This window comes from Vombatus ursinus, unplaced genomic scaffold, assembly GCF_900497805.2.
Source record: "Vombatus ursinus unplaced genomic scaffold, bare-nosed wombat genome assembly UNPS02014786.1, whole genome shotgun sequence".
Lineage (NCBI taxonomy): Eukaryota > Metazoa > Chordata > Mammalia > Diprotodontia > Vombatidae > Vombatus > Vombatus ursinus.
The window spans coordinates 53,477,271-53,503,745 of record NW_020954564.1 but is presented as its reverse complement, the minus strand read 5'-3'; the positions used below and the strand labels follow the sequence as shown (position 1 = coordinate 53,503,745).

Sequence of the window (26,475 nt, the reverse complement as noted above, 5' to 3'; positions counted from 1 at the left end):
ACCCCCCCCCCCAAAAAAAAACATGGATACCTTTTTAATGGAATTTTTTTCATCTTGAAATAAAAAAGGCAGTCAGTGGCTGGCTAGGCTTTTGCACAGAGATGGACTCAACAGAGATCACAGACGTGGATCACTGGTAGCATCAGGTATAAACTCCAGGATTCCAGTTCCTAAGGCACCTGGTATTAGCCAACAGACCACGTATCCTTCAAGGTTTAAGAGAGACGAGCTACTAATACCTGGGCCTTCAAAGGACACTGACGTTAAGATGCATCTTATCAGACTAGAAACAAAATGTGAAAAGAATCCCCATATGGCTAGGGGTGGAGCAGCAACAAGTCAGAATTCAAACTCAGCAGGTTCCTCGCTGCCTCTGATGCGTGAACAGACTTTAGATAACTGACAAGGCACCTTGTTCCTTGCATGCAAATAATTTTTGGAACTATTTTAGATATTCCAATCAAGGATATTAAAATGACAGGTCATATCCATATTAATACATTCCCTAGCCATTATTAGATACCACAAACAGCATGGTGCTGAGGATACAGGAAAATCAGGATTTATCCAGGGCTGGGCACTGTGGGAGATCCAGGAAAGAAGACGCAATCTTTTGGGAGAATAAAAAGATAAAAACAGCCAGAAAATACTACTAGGCAAGGCACATCATATGCTAAACCAATGAGTAATAGCTAACATTTATGTAGCACTTTAAGGTTTGTAAAGCACTTTACATATATTACCTCATCTGATCTTCACAGTGACTCTATCAGATAGTTGCTATTATTATTTTCATTTTACCAATGAGGAAACTAAGGCACAGAGAGGTTAAGTGACTTGTCCAGGATCATACTGCTAGTAATTGTCTGAGATGAGATTCAAGCCCAGGTGTTTCTGATTCCAAAAGAATATTTTGGGGTTTGTCAGTAAGAGAAGGCTTCAGGGAACAGAGAGATTCTAACTGAGTCTTCTAGGATTTAGAGAGACATCAAAAAGGATGGAGGTCATTCAATGCAAGCTGAATAGCCTAAACAAGGGTGCAGAGGAAGCAATGAGCATGAGATATGTGCAGGAGGCAGTCGGTCACTGAGTGAACCCAAGTGGAATGGAAGAAGTCTCCGCCACATTTACTTAGAGAGGTGGTGAAGCTAGTCCCACCCTGTATGCTTTTCCATAGCCAGCCAGAGCCATACCCCAGATGCCAGATCCAAAAAAGAGCTTCATTCTTCACCATGTACATCCCTGAATCATATCTAAGCAGCACAGAACAAACTATCCCACCACAGCTTCCTCACCCCTGCACCAGGCAACCCTCAAAACTCTGACTTGAAAAGAAAATGTTACCCAGGCCAGCAAAGGGAGACTTGGACTCTGGCAAAGGAGAATTTGCTCTATGGGGGAGACTGGGTCTGGAGAAAATCTGACTCTGGTTGCCCAAGCAGCTCCACACAGAAGTCACTCCCAGCTCTTGGCAGAGATGCTGTTGAGTTCCCTAATTTTCTAAAGATGGCCAGGTGCATAAACCCACGGAGAACATCTGCTCACAGGAGAGCTTGGAAGGGAAAACGTAGCTGTGCAATTGCAGTTGTGGCTATTTCTGTAAGTGCTTTTATTTGGGCAAAGTTAGGAGGATGAAGCTGGAGCTTTATTTGTGAGGAATCAGCTAACTTAGAGAAAAGAGGACAGTGGCATCTGTGACTGTCCAAGGGAAGGTATGGTGAGGTCATGAGGTCCCTGGAAGCCTAAGTAAGGCTCTCCATCAAGCACTCTCTCCACTGATCAGCAGCACAGAAACCAATATGGTCAGAGTGTAAGCATGCCCTGAACACAAGCTCCTTTTGACTTTTCAGGTATAGATAGGATCAGATCTACTCAGGACTGCAGAAACACAATTCTAATGGGCCACATTCTGCTAGCTGAATCAGCTGCTCTCTGCATGTGAAGTATTCTGGGAAGTGTATTAACTCTAAATTACTTCCTACTGTTCACTAAATGGTGCCCTTAGGGCCTGAAAGACTTGGACATATTTAAAGCTTCATTTACCTACATCTAAGGATGTACCTGATAGAATCAGGTCTACAAGGCAAAAACCTTCTATTTTGTACCTTATATCTGTGTCACTGGTTAATGACTGCAATGGAGAAGAACAATTAGCATATTCATTAATTAGGGTCTTATTTACAGCCTTCAGTTGAATCTTTTTCTTCCTTCCTTCCTTTTTTTTTTTTAAAGGGTAGGTCTCCTTATTTCACCCAGTCTGGAAATGCAGTCTACTCATGGACTAGATCCTACTATTGATTAGCATGGGAGCTTTGACCTTTCCAATGTGGACTAGTCAACCCTCCTTAGGTAACCTGTTATACCTCTTGACATACACACTGTGCTTCCAGAGGCTGACCATATTGATGCCAAACTTAGTAAGGACACCAGATTGGCATAGCTACCATAGTTCAGAACTCCAGAACAAGAGATTCACCAGTCTCAGCCTTGTCAAGAGCTGGGATTAGAAGCATGTGCCACCATGCCTGGCCTTTAGAGAGTCAGAATAGGGCATCAAATAGAATAGTGCTGTAGGGGCTAGACTTTAACCCAGGTCTTCCCCATTCCTGCAACAATGACCAATCCAATAAGCCATGACACCCCAGGCAAATATAAAAATTTATTTATTTTAACCCAGATCCTCTGACTGCTTAAGTCATTAATTCCTTTTAAGAAATGATAATGCAAAGGGGTGGAGCCAAGATCACAGAGTGAAAGCAGTGACTGCCTTGAGTTCTCCCCCAAACCCCTCCAAATACCTGTAAAAAAATGGCTCTGAACAAATTCTAAAGCAGCAAAACCCACTAAAAGACAGTGAAACAAATTTCCAGCCCAAGACAACCTGGATGGTTGATGGGAAAGGTATATCACGCCAGGCTGGGAGAGGAGCGCAGTTCAGTGTGGGAGCGCAGGCCACAGCGAACCTGGAGCAGGCCTCAGAGGGCTGAATCACGGGCAGCTGTGGTGGTTTCCAGACTACTCAACCCATGAACGCCAAAGACAACTTGGAAGGTCAGTGGGAAAAGTCTGTGACTGCGGTGAGAGAGAAGCTAGGTCTCACCCGCAAGTCCCATGCACGGCGACGGCTTCCTGAGCTTCCGGCCTACAGACTGAGGGGGAATCGAGTGGCTGATCAAAGGAGTTTGCAAGGATCTCTTTGCCAGTGCTGAGGCAGGAATCTCTTGCTTTGCCCCTGCTTGGATCTGGGTCGTAGTTCTGAGGGGCGGTCCTGGGGCAAGGAAGAACACTGGCATGGTGGAGCTTGTTGTGGTGGTGGAGAGGAAACACTTCATCCCTTATCATACCACCTTGGAAGAACTGAAAATTTACAGGTCCCTAGAAGTATCTCTGAAAACAGCTGTACAAACCCCCGAAGCTTGGGACAGTACATTCTCCACATTGGAAGCAGACTCTTACCTTAACAAAGTGTTTAAAACCCAAGTAATTGACTGGGATCATGAGTAAGCCACGCAAAAAGAGTCAGACTATATTATCTTACTTTGGTGACAAAGAAGATCAAAACATACAACCAGAAGAAGACAACAAAGTCAAAGCTCCTATATGCAAAGCCTCCAAGAAAAATATGAATCTGTCCCAGGCCTTGGAAGAGCTCAAAAGGGATTATGAGAAGCAAGTAAGAGAAGTAGAGGAAAAACTGGGAAGAGAAATGAGAGTGATGCAAGAAAATCATGAAAAACAAGTCAACAGCTTGCTAAAGGAGACCCAAAAAAACACTGAAGAAAATAACACCTTAAAAAATAGCCTAACCCAAATGGCAAAAGAGGTCCAAAAAGCCAATGAGGAGAAGAATGCCCTAAAAAACAAAATTGGCCAAATGGAAAAGGAAGTCCAAAAGATTACTGAAGAAAATACTTCCTTAAAAATTAGAATAGAGCAATTGGAAGCTACTGACTTTATGCGAAATCAAGACACTGTAAAACAAATCCAAAAGAAGAAATGATAATGCACTTGAATTTCTACCCCCTCACATATCATAAGCAGAGATCCAGATTTAGCAGACACTAAACTCCAAGTGTATAAAGAAGGTGTGGGGGGAGATAGGGGATAAGGAAGAGTTCTCTTTACAAATAAAGATCTTTCCAAAAAGATACTGATTCAAAAATTTGTAACTGCAATTCCCTACAGTAGAAACTGATTATTGTCTGAGCTGTAAGTTGTGAAATATCACCACCACCACAACTCATATAAGAAATTCCCTGGGAGAATTAGAAAGAGTAGGACAGTGAAGGCATACAGAGGATAGAGGGACAAATAAAGGGAAATATTTCTAGTGGAGAAAAAGGTCCAAAAACTTACACCATGAGAAAATATTAAAAGCTAGGAATTGAATTTTTATCCTAGAGGCAATAATAGGGAGCCTGTGAAACACAGGGTCAGACCTGTGTTTCAGGAATATCAACTTGGCAGCTACGTGGAAGAGAGAGACGCAGACAGAGATACCAATTAAGAGGCTAATGTTAAAAAAAATATAAAGAAAGAAAAAAGAGGCTAACATACTAGTCCAAGAGAGTAGCGATGAAGGCCTAAACTAGGGTGGTAATCGTGTGAGCAGAGAGAAAGAGATGCATGCAAGATACACTGTGGGGATACAACTACAACCAATAAGACTTGGCAACTGGGGGCAGAGTAAAAGCAATGACTCGCTTGAGCTCTCCCCCAAACCCCTTTAAATACTTGTAAAAAATGGCTCTAAACAAATTCAAGAGCAGCAGAACTCACAAAAAGACAGAATGAAACAAATTTCCAGCCCAAGACAACCTGGATGGTTGATTGGAAAAGTATATTGCACCACGCTGTGAGAGGAGCACAGTTCAGCGTGGGCATGCAGGCAAAGACCAGCCCTCAGCAAACCTGGAACAGACCTCAGGGGACTGAATCACGGGCAGCTGTGGTAGTTTCCAGACTTCTCAACCCACAAACGCAAAGACAATTTAAAAGGTCAGTAGGAAAGGTTTGTGACTGCTGTGAGAGAGAAGCTCGGTCTCAGCCCCAGTCCCGGTGCAATCCTGGATAGCAGCTCCTTCTGGAGCTTGGCCCACATACTGAGGGAGAATCGAGTGGCTGATCAGAGGGGGATTGCAGGGCTATCTTTGCTGGTGCTGAGGCAAGATTCTCTTGCTTTGCCTGTGCTTGGATCTGGGTCGCAGTTCTGGGTGGCTGTCCTAGGGTGTGGAGGAGTGCTGGTGTGGTGGAGCTTGTAGTGGCGGTGCAGAGGGAATCCTCCTCACAGTTCTAAAGCAGAAAACAGTGCTTGTGGTCACTCACAGACCAGAGTACAGGCCAGGAAAGGAGTAAATACCTCACCCTTGATCGCACCATCTTGGAAGAACTAAAAATTTACAGGTCCCTAGAAGTATCTCTGAAAACAGCTGCACAAAGCTTGGGACAGTACATTCGCCACACTGGAAGCAGACCCCTACCTTAACAAAGATTTAAAACTCAAGTAATTGGCTGGGAATATGAGCAAAATGCGCAAAAATGACAGACCATAGAATCTTTCTTTGGTGACAAAAAAGATCAAAACATATAACCAAGAAGAAGACAACAAAGTCAAAGCTCCTACATCCAAAGTCTCCAAGAAAAATATTCATATTATTCAGTCCCAGGCCATGGAAGAGCTCAAAAAGGATTTTGAAAATCAAGTAAGAGAAATTGAGGAAAAACTGGGAAGAGAAATGAGAGTGATGCAAGAAAATCATGAAAAACAAGTCAACAGCATGCTAAAGGAGACCCAAAAAAATAATGAAGAAAATAACACCTTAAAAATTAGCCTAACCCAAATGGCAAAAGAGGTCCAAAAAGCCAATGAGGAGAAGAATGGCTTCAAAAGCAGAACTGACCAAATGGAAAAGGAAGTCCAAAAACTCACTGAAGAAAATACTTCCTTAAAAATTAGAATGGAGCAAATGGAAGCTAGTAATTTTATGAAAAATCAAGACATTGTAAAACAAAACCAACAGAACGAAAAAATAGAAAACAATGTGAAATATCTTATTGGAAAAACAACTGACCTGGAAAATAGATTCAAGAGAGATCATTTAAAAATTATTGCACTATCTGAAAGCCATGATCAAAAAAAGAGCCTAGACATCATCTTTCAAGAAATTATCAAGGAAAACTGCTCTGCTATTCTAGAACCAGAGGGCAAAATAGAAATTGAAAGAATCCACCCATCGCCTCCTGAAAGAGATCCCCAAAGGAAAACTCCTAGGAATATTGTAGCCAAATTCCATAGTTCCCAGGTCAAGGAAAAAATATTGTAAGCAGCCAGAAAGAAACAATTCAAGTATTGTGGAAACACAATCAGGATAGTACAAGATTTAGCAGCTTCTACATTAAGGAACCAGAGGGCTTGGAATATAATATTCTGGAGGTCAAAGGAGACAGGATTACAACCAAGAATCACCTACCCAGCAAAACTAAGTATAATCCTTCAGGGGAAAAAATGGACATTCAGTGAAATAGAGAATTTTCAAGCATTCTTGATGAAAAGAACAGAGCTGAACAGAAAATCTGACTTTCAAATACAAGACTCAAGTGAAACATGAAGAGGTAAACAGGAAAGAGAAATCATAAGGGATTTACTAAGGTTGAACTGTTTACATTCCTGCATGGAAAGATGATATTTGTAACTCATGAGACTTCTGTCAGTATTAGGGTAGTTGGAGGGAAAAAAATTATATGTATGTATATACAGAGATAGATAGATAGAGGGCACAGGGTGAGTTGAAGACGAAGAAGTGATATCTGGAGAATAAAATTAAGGGGTGAGAGAGACTTATACTGGGAGAAAGAGAAAGGGAGAGGTAGAATGGGGCAAATTATCTCACATAAAACAGACAAGAAAAGGCTTTTATCATAGAGGGGAAGTAGGGGAAGGTGAGAGGGAATGAGTGAATCTTATTCTCATTGGATTTGGCTTAAGGAGGGAATAATATACACACTCAATTTGGTATGGAAATCTATCTTGCCCTACAGGAAAATAAGGGGGAAAGGGGTAAGAAAGTGGGGGGATGATAGAGGGGAGGGAAGATTGGGGGAGAGGGTAATCAGAAGCAAACACTTCTGAAGAGGAACAGGGTCAAAAGAGAGAATGGAATAAATGGGGGGCAAGATAGGAGGAAGGGAAATATAGTTAGTTTTTCACAACATGACTACTACGGAAGTATCTTGTATGACTACACATGTATAACCTGTATTGAGTTGCTTGCCTTCTCAGTGAGGGTGGGTGAGGAGGGAGGAAAGGAGAAAATTTGGAACCCAAAGTTTTAAAAACAAATGTTAAAAATTATTTTCACATGCAACTGGGAAATAAGATATATAGCCAATAGAAATCTATCCTGCCCTACAGAAAATAGAAGGGAATGGGGATAAGACAAAGGTGGGGGGGGGGACAGAAGGGAGGGTAGAGGAGGGGAAGGGCTATTTAGAATGCATGTCATCTTGGGAGGGGAGGGATGAGATGGGGAGAAAATTTGCAACTCAAAATCTTGTGGAAGTGAATGTTGAAAACCAAAAATAAATAAATTAAAACAAAAACGAAAAAAAGCTTATGGAAGTGAATGTTGAAAACTAAAAATAAATTAATTAAAGAAAAAAAAAAGACTTGGCAACTGGTTGAATACAGGGGCTGGGGGGTAAGGAACAGCAAAGAGTAGAGGGTGACTCTAGGTTGCAAAACTAGTTGACTAGAAGAATGGTGATGCCATAGACAGAAATAAGGAAGTTAAGGGAATGTGGATGGGGGAGAAAAATAAGCTCCAGTTTTGTACATGTTGAATTGAAGATGCCTAATCAAAGTGGAGTTAACCAGAAGGAAGTTAGAAATGCAGGACTGGAGCTCAACGGAGAGTGGAAGGCTAGATAGGTCTGCAGAGATGACAGCTTAATGGGTGGAAGCTGATGGGGTCACCTAGAGAGTGTCTAGAGAGAGAAGAAGAATAACCAGAACCAAAAGCCCAGTTTCTGCTGCACAGGAGAATGTGATGAATTAGGAAATTAGACTACATTATGTAAAATTACTGTTTGGATGAATCATAGTCAACAACTATTAGTTAAAACAACAAAAAGACACTCACGTCATCTGAATACTGCACATCATCCACGGCGTATTTCTCCTTGAAGTGCTCACGGGAGTGAATCCTTTAAAAAAGACACAACAGAAGTAACTGGTTAGTGTCACAGCACAGGCCATATCTAATTAATGCCAATGAAAAAAAAACAAACAGTGCTCAGGGAAGCACGCATGGCCAGAATTCTAATTAATTAATCAAAAAGCATTTATTAAATGCCATCTATGTGCCAGACACTATAGTGGGTGCTGGGAATACAAAGACCAAAGTGAAAGAATACCTCCCCCCACAGAGTTTACATTCTATCTGTGGAGACAACGTGTATAGGTACAGGATCACGGATAAAGAGCTTAAGGGACCTCACACAAAGTATGCATGAGGCAATTTTTGGGAGGGGCTGCTAACAGCTAGGGGGAGGAGGGGAGTGTCAGGAAAAGCCACATGGAGAAGGTGTCACAAGCTGAACACCAAAGGAAACTGAGGATTCCAAAGGTAGAGGTAAAGATGGAATACATATCAGGTGCTGAGAGAATTGGTCCGTACCAGGGCATGAAAGAAAGAGATGGAATACTCTATGGCAGGGATGGGAAAACCTGTGGCCTGGAGGCCATATATGGCCTTCTAGGTCCTTGGATGTAGCCTTCTGACTGAGTCCAAAGTTACCAAACAATTCTTTTATTAAGGAGATGTGTCCTATGAAGTTTGGATTCAGTCAAAGGGCTGCACTTGAGGGCCTAGAAGTGGTCTCAAGGCCACAGGCTCCTCCCTGCTCTATGGGAAGAACAAGAGTTTGGCTGAAATGTAGACTACAAAAGGAAGAGCTGTGCATATTAAATCTGGAAAAGTAGATTGGAACCAGGCTACAAAGGGATGTAAATGCCAAGGAGGAGTTTGGATTTGATCCTAGGGCTAATAAGGAGCCATTGGAATTTTCTGCTCAGAGGAGTGACATGGACCTAAGGACCTGTGTCTTGGGTATATCAACTTCAACAACTTCAGGGAAGATAGATATGAAAAGGGAGAAACCTGAGGCAAGGAGGGCAATTAGGTGACTACTGCAATAGTCTAGGCAAGAGTTGAGAAAGGCCTGGGTTAAGGTCCTGGTTTTATGAATAAAAAATAAAAATAAGCATAATAGCTAACATTTAGCACTTACATCATGCCAGGCACTGAGCTAAGCGCTTAACAAATATTATCTCATTTGATCCTCACAACAACCTTGGGAGGTAGGTGCTATTATTATCCCCATTTTACAGATAAGGAAACTGAGGCACATAGAGGTTATGTGACTTGCCTACAGTCACACAGCTAGTAAGTATCTGAGGCCAGATTTGAACTCAGGTCTTCCTGACTCCAGGCCCAGTGCTCCATTTACTGTGCCACCGAGTTGCCTCTATGGAGAAAAGGAGATAGATATGAGAGATGTGTATGCAGAATCTAAACTACATGGCAAATGAACACAAATTGGGGAAGGAGAGGTTGAGGTTCAGTGAGGAGCTGAGTATGATACTGAAGTTATGTATCTTGGTGACCAGAAAGATGGTGCCCCCAACAAAAAATGAAGTATAGAAAAGGAGAAGTGATGAGCTCTGTGTTAGACATGTTGAATGTAAAGTGCCTAAGGAACCTCCAGTCATAGGCAGTTGGTGATACCAGACAGGATAAAAGAAGACAGACCAGGATCTGTCATCTTCATAGAGATGATATCTAAATCCACAGAAGATGATGAAGTCATCAAGACAGTGAGAAGGAAAAAGACGCCAGGATGGAGCTTAGAGGTATACTCATAGTTGACAGATAGGAAATGTATGATGAGCCAACAAAATAGACTGAGAAGGAGCAGTCTAAAAGATAGTATGTAAACCAAGAGGGAACCACGTCACAAAAACCCAGAGAGAAATGAGTATCTAGAAGAAGAATGAAGTCAACAGTGTCAGGCACAGAGAGGTGACATAGTGGATAGAATGTGGATCCTATCTCAGACTCTTACTAGCTACGTGAGTCTAAGTCACTTAACATATCTGTGCCTCAATCTTCACATCTGTAAAGTAGGGCTAATAATAGCTACCTCCCAAGGTTGTTGTGAGGATCAAATGAGTTAACATATGTAAAGTGCTTTGGGCAGCTAGGTGGTGAAGTGGATAGAGTGCTGGGCTGAAGTCAGGAAGACTCAACTTCCTGAGCTCAAACCTGGTTTCAGATACTTACTAACTGTATGACCCTGGGCAAGTCACTTAACCTTGTGTATTTCAGTTCCTCATCTGTAAAATGAGCTGGAGAAGGAAATGGCAAATCACTCCATTATCTCTGCCAAGAAAACCCAAATGGGGTCATGAAGAGTCGGGCACAACTAAAAAATAACTGAACAACAACAAATGACCTCTTGACCTCTCTTCACTCAAGAAGAAAAGCACTGATAAAAGATACTCGGCTTTGGTAATTAAGCAATAACTTGCAACATGAGAGAGTAGTTTCAACTGAGGGATGAAACCAGACTGCAAAGTGTTGAGAAATAAAAGGGGAGAAAGTTGAAGCAATGACAGCAACAGCTTTTTCTAGAAATTTGGCTGTGAAAGGAAAGAGAGAAAGAGGATGATGGCTTGAGGGGATGATAAAATCAAATGAGGGTTTAACCAGGGGTGGGGAACCTGCAGCCTCGAGGCCACATGTGGCCTTCTAGGTCCTCAGATGTGGCCTTTTGATTGAGTCAAGTTTTACAGAACAAATCCTTTTATTAGGGGGATTTATTCTGTGAAGTTTGGATGCAGTCAAAGGGCCACATGGGGTTTTGAGACATAGAACAAGAGGTTTTGAGATATAGAAAAGTGAAGAGAGAGGTCCTGGTGAATGGTCTATGTTTTCTCAATAAATGATGACAGAAGTTCCTTAATTGTGAGGGTGAAAGGAGGAAGAGTACAAATGTGAAGAGAAAACAGAAAGTTTAGAGCAACATTTATAGGGAGTTCAATAAAAAATAGATTTGGAAGGAGTAAAAGGATGGTCTTGCTTCAATGAAGACCTAGTTGAGATCAGATAATAGATTGGCAGTAGGCTGGTCAGCGGGATTGTGTGACTTCCTACCATCACTGTCCAGAGTAGGAAAAGAGGAAGCCGAGAGTAGAAGTAATCCAGAGCTGAGGGTTAGAAGGTATAACTGACAACAAGACACAGTGCAAGGGATTTGACAGCTCGGCATCCAAATGATTAACATTTGCCCAGAGTGACACAGCTACATGGTCTGAGGCCACATTTGAATTCAGGTTTCCCTTACTTCAGGCCCAGCGCTCTATCCACTGTACCACCTGGAATGATTTTTGAGGGCATGAAACGATGTGACTGAAATTATGGTGGAATCCTGGTCTGAAATAGGTAAGTGCAGAAGTGGGGCAGGGGATAGGTTTAGGGGAAAAGATAACTTCAGTTTTAGATAAGTTGAGTTTGAGATGCCTAAGGGTGAAATATCCAATAGGCAACAAGAGGTGTACAAGTGGAGCTTAGCTGTGAAAAGAAGGCAAAGTATAAGCCAAAAATTTGAAGAGACAATATGGTGCTTGTTGTTTCTCGAATCAGGCAATCCATCTCCTGACTCCAGGCATTTTTATTGGCCTTCCCCAAGTCTGGCATGCTCTCCCTCCTCATCTCCATCTCCCGACTTTCCTGATTTCCGTCAGCTCCCAGCTAAAATCCCACCTTCTACAAGATCTTTCCCAATGCCCCTTAATGTCAGCACCTTCCCTTTGCTGATCACCTCCAATTTATCCTGTACATAATTGTGTTTATGTATATTTAATCTCATCTTGTCTCCCCCATTAGACTGAGCTCCGTGACAGCAGGGACTATCTCGTCTTTGCATTCCCAGCACTTAGCACAGTGCCTGGCACATAGGAGGCACCAAAATGCTTATTGAAAGAGGAGAAAACTGAGGCTCAGAGTGTTCCTGAATTCCAATGGTGAACTTTTGACTCATCTTGCCCAGAACTAGGCTGCCAAGTCATTTCCCAGCCATTTCCAAACCATGCCACTACATTTGTACCACTCCTCACCTCCCTAACTCTCCTTTAGGTGCTGTCTTCTCCCATTAGAATGTAAGCTTCTACAAGGCAGGGACCACATTTCTTGTTTGTATCAGTATCCCAAGCACCTAGCACTGTGCCTGGCACATAGTAAGAATTCATTCAGACCTTGCAAAAATCCTCTGTGCTGATCCAACCATTTTGGAGAGCAATTTGGAACTATGCCCAAAGGGCTATAAAAATGTGCATAGCCTTTGACCCAGCAATACCACTTCTAGGGCTGTATCCCAAAGAGATCATAAAACTGGGAAAAGGACCCACAGCTACAAAAACATTTATAGCAGCTCTTTCCGTGATGGTAAAGAACTGGAAATTGAGGGGATACCCATCAACTGGGGAATGGCTGAACAAGTTGTGGTCTATGAATGTAATAGAATACTATTGTGTTATAAGAAATGATAAGCAGGCAGACTTCAGAAAAACCTGGAAAGACTTGTATGGACTGATGCTGAGTGAAGCGAGCAGAACCAGGAGAACATTGTACACAGTAACAACCACGTTGTGCTATGACTAACGTTGATAGACTTGGCTCTTCTCAGCAACGCAAGGATCTAAGACATCTCTAAAAGTCTCATGATGGAAAATGCTATCCACATCCAAAGGAAGAACAATGGAGTTTGAATGCAGATGGAAGCATACTATTTGCTCTTTTTTTTTCCTTCTGTTTTGTTGTATTTCCTCTTTCTTGTGGCTCCTCCTATTGTTCCAATTCTTCTTTACAACATGACTAATGTGAAAATGTTTAATAGGAATGTACATGGAGAGCCTATATCAGGTTGCACACCGTCTTGGGGAGGGAGGTGCAAAGGGAGTGAGAGAAAATTTAAAATTCAAAATCTTATGGAGGTGATTGTTAAAAACTAAAAATATAATAAATTAACTAAAATTTTTTTTTAAATTCCTTGAGATGAATGCCTACTATGCTCAGGGATTACTTTGGTTATCCTTCAGATCATCTCCTTCATATGAGTATCTCAGTGCTAACGTGGCCAGGCTCAGTCCAGGACGCTGGCTAAGGAACCTACATAGAGATAAAGACTGAGCCTTGCAACTGGGGTCTGAATACAGAACCAGAGAAGAGAGTAGCCTGTTCGGGATTACTTATTTTCAGGAAGAATTTGTTTTAATGAACTCTGAAGTATAATTTTCTAACTTTCTCTTTCCTGCTTTTTCTGAAATATGGCTAATATGGAAATGTTCTGCATTATTTTACATGTATAATTGATATCATATTGCTTGCCTTCTCAGTGGGGGAGAAAGAGGGGGGGAGGGAGGGAGAGAATTTGGAATTCAAAATTTAAAAGAAAAAAATGTTAAAAATAAATAATAAATTAAAATGGTTTGTAAAAAAAAAAAACCAAGTATTTTTCTAAGCCTGCCCTGATCTGAACCCTTCCTATGATTTGAGCCTATTTCTCTGTGTTCTCTAGGAAAGGGAGGAACAAGGCACCTACTCGGCTACATAGGGAGCCTCTCAGTTACTTGTATATGATATTCCATCTCTTCTGAGCCATTTCTGCTCCAGTCATTGTGTCAAAACTGCATGATGGAGTTAAAACAACTTGGAGCTAATGGAGCGGGATTCAAATCTGGCCTTAATTTTCTCATCTGTAAAATGAGGGTGTTAGACTAGATTATTTGTTCTGTGAAGTTTGGATTCAGTCAAAGGGCCACACTTGAGGACCTAAAGGGCCACATGTGGCCTTGAGGCCGCAGGTTACCCACCCCAGGACTAGATCATAAGGTCTCTTACCGTTCTAAATGTGATCCTATACCCTAATACATGTTTCTATGTACTGTAGGTTGTAAAATTACATAACAGAGCAGTCTTTCCAGTAAAGAAAAAAGAAGAACTACTGCAGGCTATTCTTTGCCTCAGGATCAAATCTATTCACACCTTTATTTTCAGTGGCTGAAGGTACTAAATGGTAATTAAAGCTCATCATCAGTCTACCTTCATCTACATCCAAATAACACAAATGGGATGGAAGCTAAAATACCAGAAGGGATCCATATCTATAGAGGGCAGACCATAGGATCACAGGATTAAGGGAGCTTAAAGGTCATTGAATCTAGCTTCCTTATTTTCAAGATTATATAGCTATATAACTTGGGGCAAATTAATTAACCTTTCTTCTTCAGTTTTCTAATCTTGTTTGAGGGGGGATTTGAACCCAGGTCTTTCTGACTCCAAGTCTGGTGCTCCATCCAAACACAATGATAACCACTAGGACCTGACAAAAGGCCAGTTTCCCTTGACTCATTGTGAACCCTGTTCCTCTAAGCAGACAGTCTCCTGGAGGTCACCCCTGGCTTTGGCAGGGGGCCAAAGTGACTCCTGTTCTCCACTGCCAAACAGAGCTTCCTACGGAATGTCCGCCTGACTCCCTTCCCACAAAGCAAGCTTAGCCTCAAGGGGCAGCCAAGAGAGAAAAACAGCTGGAGGTCCTATTACTGGTACTTCCCTGCCACCAGTGTCCCAATCACATGTTAATTTGTCTTGAGGAAACATGGTAGATCAATAGCAAGGCTGAACAACAGGGTCTCCTGGGTCCTTCCTTCAAGTAATTTCAAGTTTCAATTGTAATCAACTAATATTGAGTTCTCACAATACGTTTTATGCCATTATAGGCATTAGAAAAGATAAGGTCAATCCCTCAATTAGCATACTTACAGTCTATCCCACTCATGTGCCACTTAGCATATCCTGTCCAGTATCATCATTTACACTGGCATTCTGTATAAGTTTGAGGAGCCCTAGCAGAAGGCAGGGCACTCGTCTTAAAGAAGTCAAGCTTCCTTCTAATTGTCCATAAAACTCTCAGGGTCATCTGTTAAAGAAAGGGGCTGGACTAAATGACCTCGAAGGTATCTTCCAGCTATACAGGCTATGATCCTATGACGAAGAGACACCCGAGACCATTCCCCCCACCCCCCACCACCTTTCATGTGAAGAGTGCTTTTTGGTCACAGCCACGATTCCATGTGGTCCTTGTAACACCTCAGGGAAGAAAGCACTGCAGTAATTATTATCTCCATTTTATAGATGAAGAAACAGACTCCAAGAGGTTAAGGGACCAGGACAAGAATTCAGTCTAGGGGCTTCTCATCTGGTCTGTAACAGCCTCTTGTGTGCCTCTCTGCCTCTTCCCTCTCCAGTCTATCCTCCACACAGCTACCAAAGGGGTTTTCCTTTAGCAAAGATTTGACCATATTGTTCTACTATTCAAACTCCAAAAGCTCCATATTTCCTCTAGTAGCAAATACAAACTCTTCTTTATAGCTTTTAAAGTCCTTCACAACCTATCTTTCTAACCCCAAACTACCCTTCCAGCCTTGTCATACGTTATTGCCCTTCTTGGACTCTACAATTCAGCCAAATTGGCCTTCGCTCTGTCCTTCACACATGGCACTCCACCTCTGGTCTCCATATCTTCCCACTGGCCACTCCCTCTTCCTCCCCCATCACTTGTAGGGTCTTGGACAACTTATTTAATATCTCTGGTCCTCAATTTCCTCATCTGTAAAACAAGGGGGTTGTATTAGACCATAAGATCCCTTCCAGTTCTAAATCTATTATCCTACGGCAGAATACATGTTTTCCATGTGCTATAGTTTGTAAAATTACATGATAAAGTGATCTTTTTGGTAAGAAAAAAATTTCTGTCTCTCTTTTATCTTGTCAAATCTATTCGAACTCTTCACACCTAACCACTCCCAGCATCTACTCTCCTTGGGACTGGCTCCACCATCATCAGGGTCCCAGAAAAAAGCTCTTCACCAGGAAATTATTCCTCCCCAAGACTGCATCAGCCTTGGTATTCATTCGTCACCAATATCTTTAATAGCCTCTCCTTCTTTGATTAGAGGGCAGGAGGGTGAAGGAAAAAATTCCTCCCCAAAACTCCACTTAAAAAGGGCTCACAGATCAAATTTCTCCACCAGCTGAACACTGGATTCAACTCCATTTTTAAAGTTTCTTTTTGAGAGTTACTTTCCACCGCTAGATTATAAGGTCCTTGAGGACAGGGGCTTTCTTTTTCTTATCTGTATCCCCATTACTTAGCACAGTATTTAGCACAAAGGAGGCACTTAATGTTTACTGAACTGAATCCTCATTTCTGGAATGTACTCCCTCCTCACCTCCACCTCATGGCATCCCTCTCTTCACAGCTCAAGCCCCACCTTCTTCAAAAAACCATTTCTGATTCCACTAAATGCTAGTGTTTTCCACATCAACTGCCCTGTATTTATATTTATTCTGTATGTACTTATGTATGTACTTGTCTCCCCTGATAGAATGTAAGTTTCTTGATTAGTTTCATGTTTGTTTCATCCTCTGTCCTTTTATCCTCAGCATCTAGCAGTAGTGCCTGGAACATAGGAGGCACTAAGTAAATGCTTGTTAACTACCTGAATGATTGGAATAAAACTCCAGTGGTTCAAGAATAGCAAAGACCAAAACCCTGAAGCAGCTACAGCCCATGAGCAACAAGTGGAATCAGCGTCTCCCTGGCCTATTCTTGCTGTCACAAGGCAGTCTACCAAAGCAACCTTAGCAAGGAACTAGCGTTTCCTGTCTAGGCTCTCCCTGCATAGAAATGGTTCACATATAAAAGCAGGCAAAACCATTGTGGATCAAAAATCATCCCTCAAGCTGCTCTTGGTGAAGTCACCAGGAATTGCTCCCAATTCCACCTCCAATTCCAAGCAGGCGGCAGCCACAAGTGACTAAATGTCATAATCTTCAGTGATTTCTTCTAGCTTCTGAGAGCCTCCTTCTTGCTAAGGGAGGACTTGTTACTTGGGATACCACACATTCAACGCTAATCCTGCCACAGTTCCCATCCTCGACCAAGCAGAAGCTACTGGAGGGCACTCAGAGTTCTAAGAACTGACCCACAGATTCCTCCTTTCTATGCCCTGAGTGACAATGAGCAGAGGATCATGGAATTTAGACCCTTGAGATCATCTAGGGACCGACCACTTGTCAGAAATATTATAGTAGGGATTCCTTTCACAGATGGGCTGCTCTGTGTTGCCATGGAGGTTACTTCTGCCTCTGAAATTCTGTGATTCCATGGTAATACAAACCCCTCATTGCAGAGAAGAGGGAATGGAGGTCCAGAGAGGGGCCATGGTTACCAAAGATCCAAAAGCTAGTACGTGGCAAAGGAGGGATTCAAATAAAGGTCTTATGACTCCAAATCCTGTGTTTTATCAACAGTGGGATGCTACTTCTAAGCTCGGGGGGGGAAAGGGGACAGAAGAAGTCTCTCTCAGTCTTTCCCTTTGGCCAGGAGTTTGCTTGGCCACACTGGTTAACCTGCAAGAACCCCACCATATTTAGTTGTCCTCAGCACTCAGAAGACATTTAACTCATCTGACCCTGAAAGGTTGAAGTACTGGGTGTGAGGATTCTCTCTCTGAAAATGTCCAGGTTTGTTCTTTTTCTCTCCCCCACTTCCTAGGTGAGCACTGGGCTGGGATTCTAGTAGGCAGTCAACAAATGTCTGCTGGTACCTAAGAAGAGTCCAGGGACATAGTCTGGGAACCTGAGCAGCTGAGAAACTGTAGCCAATTCAGTCAGCCAAAAGGTCAGTCCATTCTGTACCTACAATTGGGAGAGAGGGGAAGAGGCCCATCATGCAATCACAACTGAAGGTTCTGCTGGGATTCCTTTCTTTTGGAATGAATTATGTTGGGCTAGTTCCAATCCACAAGTCCAATTAGTTTATGCTATTTACATTTTTTGGCTTTTATTTCCTCATTAAATTGCCCCTAGTGACCATGTGTGGTCTACAGCAAGCAGCTACAAATGTATTCCCCTGGTTATCTTTTATTTCAATCCACATTGATTCACCTCTCAGTGTATGAGTTCTCCAAGGTCATCAATTTCAGTTTCTACTAAAACTTTCCTTTGGGAAATGAAAGGAAGCTTCCTCCCATTCTTTCACATGGCCTCTAAGATAAACTACATTTTTAATTGATCTTTTAAAAAAAAAAAGATCAATCCCTGCATTATTTAATTTTTTTAAAAAAAATTTAACAAATATGGCTGGATGTATTAACTTTGAACAATCAGTTTGGGAGAAGATAAAAATCTTCCTATGTCTGCCACACAAAAAGCCTAACTGTTTCTGCTCAGGGCACATCTCTGACCTTTTCCCAACACAAACACTTTTTTCCCCTTTCGAAAATCCCTGGCCTATTGGTTAAGTCAACTTTGCTGCTGTTTACAGTACTAGAACAAACAAAGAGAGTGAAGCAGTAACATTTACCTTCCTGAAAATGAGAAGTTATCTGCTCAAATTGGTCACTGCACTCACACAATGACAGCATCCCAGAGGGCAACATTATATAATGACTTATCAAAAACAAAAGTGGTGAGTTTATCCCCTAGCATGGTACACACCCTCACACTTCTCCCCAACAATCTCTAAAAACTGCAGAATAGGTTGGGCTAGATAGTCTCCAAATCCCCTTCAGTGTTAACATCTATGATATCTACCAGAAAATAACATAAAAATAGCAAAAATGCCACACTGTGTGAGACCAATGGCCCACCGTTTCATTTTCTACCTCAAGCAGGGGACACTGAACAATTTCTCATCTTGACATAAAGCTCAAAAAGATGAGGGATGGGGCAGGAGGGAGGTTAGGGTTACAACCAAGAGGACAAAATATGGAAATAGTCAATGGATTTCCATCCAGATATGGAAATAATCAATAGTGGAGGGGTTGTGGGAAGATATTGATGGATTAATGGTGTAGCTATGAAATGATACAACTATTTTGGAATGTTATTTGGAATTGTGATAAAAATCAAACTGATTAAAATAGCCACACCCTTTGACCCAGAGTCCCATATATTCACAGTAGCACTTTTTGTGGTAGCAAAGAAATAGGAACAAATAGATGACTACTGATTGGGAAATGGCTAATCAAGTTGTGATACATGAATTTTCTTAGTTTTGACCAGATCTGTGATTTCAATGGCGTGTGGAGCTCCTGATAAGAAAACTCCCTTTGCCAATGACAGTAGGCAACTCCTCTGGAACTCAGAGACTTAGAGAGCTGCCTGGGGCAGTGAAAGGTATAAGCGACTTGCTCAGGATCCCACAGCCAGGAGGTAAAAGAAGTAGGCCTTGAACATGAGTTCTCCTGATTCCAAGACTGGCTCTCTATCCATCATAACACACTGCCTCTCTCCAGTAACATAATGGGATATCATGGCACTGAAAGAAATATCAAATAGGAATAATGAAAAGAAACACTTGAACTAAAAGAGTGAAGTAAGCTGACCCAGAAAATCAAAACACATAAAAGTACCACAATGTAAACGAAGAGAACAATAAAACCAAACTGAAAGATGTGTAATTATAATAACCAAACTTGGACCTAGAAAAGAGTTAAGGAAACACACCTCCCACCTTTCTTTCAATGGAAGGCTGAGGAATATGTGATTTGCTGATTAATGCTTTTGAACTATTACTTTTCTTTTTAAGTCTTTGTCATACGTCATATGTATAATGGGTATTTCTTGTCTTCTCAACAAGTGAGGGAGGGGAAGTATGAAAGGGAGAGAGAGAATTTGGAAATGAAAATACAATTTTTTTAAAAATCTTTGTCATAAGGGAAGGACCAAAGGGTAGGGGAGGTGAGAGGAAAGTTATACAAAAACAAAAGGAATCAATAAAGCTTAAAAAAAAAAAAGCTTAGGGTTATACCCAAATATGCTTAACTTCCCCTTAGGAATCTGTCTCTCTAGTTGAGTGGTTCTTAAACTTTTTTTTTCTCACAACAGGATATTATTTTTGCAGTGAGGGACCAGGACATATTGGATATTTAAGTTAGCATCACTACAGGGAATTAAGTAACTTCAAAACGTACAAGTTCCACACAATTCACTGCACATCTAGGAAACTCAATGCACTCACTTACTCCTCACTCACTTCTCCTTGGCAGGTTTCTTTAAGTGTGCACCCACTCTCCCACATAGATACTGAGTGTTTTGCTACAAGAATGTGACTTAGATTTATGTGTCGATCGTAATGTATTTTATTTGTGCCTCTGCGGTAACGTACAAGTACTTGTGATATTATTGCTATTTCTTTTGCCTTCCTGCCCAGTAAATGGCACACCTTTGAGAACCACTGTCCCAGCCACATGCCAGACATCACCTCCCTATCCCATCCAGATAAAAGAAACTTATTTTCCAAGTTCCAGAAAAAAAAAAAGTTTTTACACCCAACTGGATAATCAAGAAGATAGGAACAGAGTTAGCAAGTAAAAGGAAGTATCTGTATCCCACACCCAACCTGTCACCAGATTTACCAAATCAAATGCTTCCCCTGACACTTAAAGTCCTATCTTACATTGGAATCATCTAATACCAAAAGTGAATCTTCTGTATAATGTACTGCCTCTTTAAGGTTTGTGGCTTTGTCAAGTCAGCTCAAAGTTCTACGGGAAGCCATGGTTCTGTAGTTACTCAGGTAGAACAGGGACGGGCAGTGGCTGAGTTTTGCATGACAAATGCTGTAGTAAATGGGGGTGATAAGAACACTGGGGCTATAGAAAACTAGGGCATAGAATTATAATTATAAACATATAATTTATGTGATTATAGACAGACCATGAGAATTTAATCACTAACCATAAGCTAAGGTAGGGAGGAGGAGAGAGAAACAGAGACAAAGGTATGAAAGGACAGAGAAGCTAAGCTTAGAGCTAGGAGTCATACATATCATGGTTGCTAGTGATGAGTAAATATAGCTAAGCAGAGGAATTGACTGGAAGTGAGAATCAGAAGTCACTAAGCAGATCGTTTAGTGTGGCTTAGATATTGTGTCCAGGAGGTATTAGTTAGTCACAGTATGGATCAACTCTGGGGCAGTGGACCGAGTGCCTGGCCCGCAGTCAGGAGGACCTGAGTTCAAACCCTGCCTCAGACACTTAACAGCTGTGTGACTCTGGGCAAGTCACTTAATCCTATTTTACCTCAGTTTCCTCATCTGTAAAATGAGCTAGAGAAGGATATAGCAAACCACTCCAGTATCTTTGCCAAGAAAACCCCAAATGGGGTCAGGAAGAATCAGATACTTAACACTAACAACAACAAAATGGATCAGTTGAATGGTGGAGATATCGACGTAACTACATTCATCAAGAAACTTTTATGGTTCCTGAGAAAAAAAGGAGACATTAAAGTTTTCAGTTTTACAGTTTTGGATTCCCCTAAGCACATGGGCCTTCCTCACTCACATCTCCTTGGCAGGTTTCTTTAAGTGTGCACCCATTCTCCCACATAGATACTGAGTGTTTAGCTACAAGAATGTGATCCAGATTTATGTGTAGATCATAATGCATTTTATTTGTGCCTTTGCTTTAATGTACGAGTACTCATGATATTATTGCTATTTCTTCTGCGTTCTTGCCCAGTAAATGGTTATGTTTAAGATATAAAAGTATTATTTTAAGTGGTTAGTACTGTAAAAAGAAATGCATCACTGGAGAATCAAGAGCTAGCGTGGTAACTAAGGACGATATACTTCCCTTACATAAAATTAGCCCTAGGATCCTGAGGGAATTTGAGTCAGCGAGAGGGTGGTCCTTCTCTGGGAACTAGACTTGGCAGTGTGAGAACAGGTCAGAGAAAATGAGTCAACTCAGAGTAAACAGGTGTTCCTGTGCCTATATGAGAGAGGCGTGAAGTGTGCTTCATGAGGGGAACACGCCCCATCTGCTCATTACATTAGTAAAGTCCTCATATCCCCCCCCAATCTTTTCCTCTGAAAAAAAATATTTGCCAACATCCTGCCATTAATTAATTGTGAACAATTTGGTTCCACTGGGTTTTTTGTTCAAGACAGAATTCAAAAGTTAAATGGCAAAAAAAATCTGACACATCTATTAATAAAGCAATGAGCTGCTACAGGGCATGAATTAATGACAAATAACTCACATGCAATTTAAAGGCAGAAAGGTTCAAGGGACCTGTGACTTCACCAACCCAAGGACTTACAGCCATAAGTACCCCACTGCTACTTATGGATTTCTTTTTTCATAGATTGTTCTGAAGGCAGCTAGGTGGTACAGGAGATAAAGTACTGGACCATTGGACATAAAGTCAAGAAGACTAGAGTTCAAATCTTACCTCATATTATCAAATGAGATATTTGTAAAGCATTTAGTATAGTGCCTGACAGATAGTATGTGCTATATAAATGCTTATTCCTTTCCTTTCCTTACCCTTGCCTCAGACACTATCAGTATGACCCTGGGGAAGTCACTTAAAAACCTCTGTCAGTTTCCTTACTTGTGAAATGGGGACAATGACAGCACCTACCTCTTGGGCTGCTATGAGGATAAAATGAGATATTTGTAATAAACTTTGTAAACCTTAAAAGTGTTATATAAATGTCAACTATGGTTGTTGTGATAATGATGATGATTGAAATTCTTATGCTCAACAGATACACAAAAATTCCAATAATCTCATAGACTCACAGACGATTAGAGATGAAAGAGACTTGGTGATTACTTAGTGCAAGCCCCTCATTTCTTCAATAAAGAAACCAAGGCCCAGAGAAAGAGACTGGTTTTCCCAAAGATGAAGAATCCTCTTTTCCATATAGTTTAAGAGAAGGGGCACCAGCTCCATAATTTGCTTCCAATTGTTGGATAGCTATGTTAGGCCTCTGAAGTCATGCTGCATCTCTGCGCCCTAGTTTCTTCATCGCTCAGGGATTAAGTATAGGGGATAGACATGCAGATACAAGGTGGAGGAGATTACCTCTGAGGTCCCACCCACATCTGAATTTCTAGAGCTTTGTAAAATGAGGAGGTTGAACTAGGTGATTTTCCAAAGGATCAACTATTTGGAGTTAGAAGCAACCTCCAACCACTCTTTTTCCTTTGGGCTTTTAGAGCCCTTCATAACCTGGCCCCTTCCTACCTTCCCAGTCCTTTTACACCCTGCTCCCCTCCACGCACTCTTCCATCCCAGAACAAGACACTCCATCTCCTGACTCCAGGCATTTTGCCAGGCTGTCCTCCATACCTGGAACTCTCCCTCTCCCTCTCCACTTCCTGGCTTCCATGGCCTCCTTCAAGGCTCATCTTCTCCCAGAAGCCCTTCCCAGAACTCTTCTATCTGAGTACTTCCCTCTGAGATTATCTTCAACTTACCCTGTATATATGCTATTTGCACATAGTTGTTTGCATGTTGTTTCTCCCATTAAACTGTGAACTCCTTGAAAACAAGGACTTTTTCTTTTTCTTTTTTTAACTTAAATCGTATCCCTAGCACTTAGCACAGTGCCTGGCACACATAGCAGACATCTGATAAAATGCTTGTTGACTTGACTTACAAATGAGAATACTAAGTCTTAAAGACATCAAGTGACTTGCCCATGGTCTATTGTCAGAGGCGGGATTTGAACTCTCATCTTCCCATGACACATTGCCTCTCCACATTCCAGCTTTAACATTCTATAGTTATACAGGTCATTGGGGAGCACGTAACTAAGTTTCCATGAGTGCAAAGGACATCAGCTTTCTGAAGGAGTATTAACTCCCCTATCATGTATCTATGCAATGTTCAGCCATCACCTGAACTCTATTTAACATGCACAAATACAGGGCTGCTAATGGGTAGCCTGAACTTTCAAGTTCCTAAAACACTGCGTCAAGTGAAACCATCACAAAACAATGTTAGTGCCCATTTTCGTACAAGTGCCTTTAATAGCTATGTATCTTCAAAGATTCATGAGTTCTGATGTAGCTGATGCAGTCCTAGGAACCCCAATAGGCTTCTACATTTTGGTAAAGTACAACCACTCAATAACAAAAGGAGCCCAAACACAAGAAAAACTTTAGGAGAGGAAAAGAATGGTGACAGACACTGAAATTGCAAAAGCAAACTTATGAAAGATATGTGTTCATATGGAAAGAGAGAATCCCTGAGGGATGTCATAGGGTGTCTGTCAAATCATTATAATAATTCCAAATAACCAAGCTTCAGCGCTCAAGTCCCTCTGGTGGAACAAGCAGCATTTTACATCTTAAAATGGTAAGCTTTGGCTTGGGAACACTTAGGAAAATGGGAACAACTGATTCAACAGAAGAGCCAATCTCAAACCTATCTCTCCATTTGCTCTTCTGAGAAGGATCAGAGCCCCCACTAATGCCCAGGAGAATTAAAGTGGCCACTTTCTACCTTTAGCTTGTAAAGCATCCATTATTTTTTTTCATTTTCCCTCATGGCCAATGTTACTTTAAATGACACACTTCTATTAAAATGGGCTCTTAGTTACAGAGATTTGAGAAATTGCATTTGTGCCCAAAGGCCTGATTTTTACAGAAATAACAATAATTTTTTAAATAAAATCTGAGAAGCCACTAGCTCTTCTTCTGGCATTTTGAATTTTGTCCTTTTAAAAAGGGCAGAGATAATTAAATTTGAATAGTAGTTATTTTTCATGTTTTTAGTGCTAATTATAGTAAAAATCATTTAAATGTCACCTTATCACACAGTGAGGCAGGGCATCTAACATAAAATCAGCTATAAAAGGAACTCATTGGCTCCTCTGTGAGGAGGCAGAAATATAACTTTATTGTGTTAATGAGAGAAAAAGTAGAGAACTTGTACATTAGCAAAAGGGCCCACAAGGGTGACATGAGGAAATCATGGAAAGGCTGTAAATAAGTCCTGGAAGAGTCGAAATAAGTGAGACTATTGCTTGGTTTATTTTAAAAGCTAACTTAGGCAGCCTCTATGTGTCAAGACAATGCAGCCATGACTACCAGGGACTCTGTGGAAAAACTTGGGTTGGACAGTCCACTTATGACCCAGGCAATTATGTCTCAAAGGCAGCAGGGATACCCAATGGCCTCAAGTGGACCACAAGATACCAAGACCTTTCCCCAGGAGACATAAGATAAAAGGCCCAACCACAGCACTAAAGGCTTCTATCCAACAACATTTAGAACCAGGCCAAAGGGACACAGGAAGCAGGGAGAGGAGATGATTAAAAATGTCGGCAAAGTTAAGTGGACTCTTTAAAAAGGAAAACTACTATTGCTATAAAATAGAAGGAAGGAGGGGAAAGTGGACAACCATCTACTACTCCCTTAAAGAGTAACATAACAAGCTCCTGACATTTGTACATGCTACCTGCCCCACCAAGACCATCCCTCCACAGGCACAGGGTCTTTCCTGACAGCTAGGAAAGCCTTAGCACCACAGCCTGGCCACTATACACTGTGAGTACAAACATCAGATAATGGATCTCCCATAAAAAAGGAGACATTAAATTAATGCCATACAGTGCAAGCATCACTGAGGTCTCTGGAAAATGAAATTTCAAATGGCAGGTCTTGCTGGCTGTCTGACCACCTGCACGCGGTTAATGAATAAGTAATAAGGCCAAATTACAATAGTCACCATCAATTTCTAATGGCTAGAGTCTGCCTTCAGCTAAAAATAATGCCACTGCCATTCATTCAATTTAGCTTGAGAAAGGATCAGTGATATCCTCTGAATAGAAGTCAGCAACCATTTTGAGATTCTATTAGCTTGTCAGAAAAAAAGCAAAGAGCTCCGACTCAAGACAAGCATCCCATCCAAGAGACACTGCTTAATAGGCTGGAGACTGAGAAGCTTATTCTGAAAGAGGCACTGGGCACAAAGGGGCTGCCCCTGGCTTTGGGTAAGAAAGGCCATGCTCAGAGCCCATCATAATGAGATTTCAGAGATAGCTGGAACCCAGAAGATAGGCTATGGCAGAAGTTTAGAGCTGAAAGAAATAAGGTCAAAGTCTTAAAGCCCAGCCCTAATGCTCTATCATCCCTGCTCCCCAGAACCCTCCTCTCAAAAAAACAGCAACAATAACCAAAAAAGTCACTGCCAAGATACTAGCTGAATAAATCTCCCAAGCTAGTTCTCACAAAGTATTACAATATTTAGGAAGGGGAAAATACCCTCACCTATGCTTTAGTTAGGGACAAACTGAGCATTGTGCACAAATCAGAGGAAGAGGCTTGAGATTCAGTGGACAGAAAGCTTTAGCCCTGGCAATAGCAGACTTTTTGGTTCTTTAAAAAAAAAAAAGTTTCAGGCTTCCAGGGTCCATACCTTGGTATAAGCACCTGAGCTTTCGAGCCTTCCGAGGTCACTAGGTCATCCATCTCAAATCTCAAGAACCCTCAGCTCTTTTTGCTCTTTACATATGGTGCTCTAACAGGCCTATGATGGGCCTAGGCTA

At 41.5% G+C, this 26,475-nt stretch overlaps 1 protein-coding gene across 1 annotated transcript in view; it reads right to left on the bottom strand.

The window, feature by feature from the left end:
- LOC114046951 (xaa-Pro dipeptidase) overlaps nt 1-26,475 on the bottom strand; it is a 257,017-nt gene that overhangs the window by 193,991 nt on the left and 36,551 nt on the right. The window contains exon 4 of the mRNA XM_027867594.1: nt 8,139-8,202. Within this exon, the coding sequence (XP_027723395.1) occupies nt 8,139-8,202 (64 nt within the window). The remainder of the gene's footprint in view (nt 1-8,138; nt 8,203-26,475) is intronic.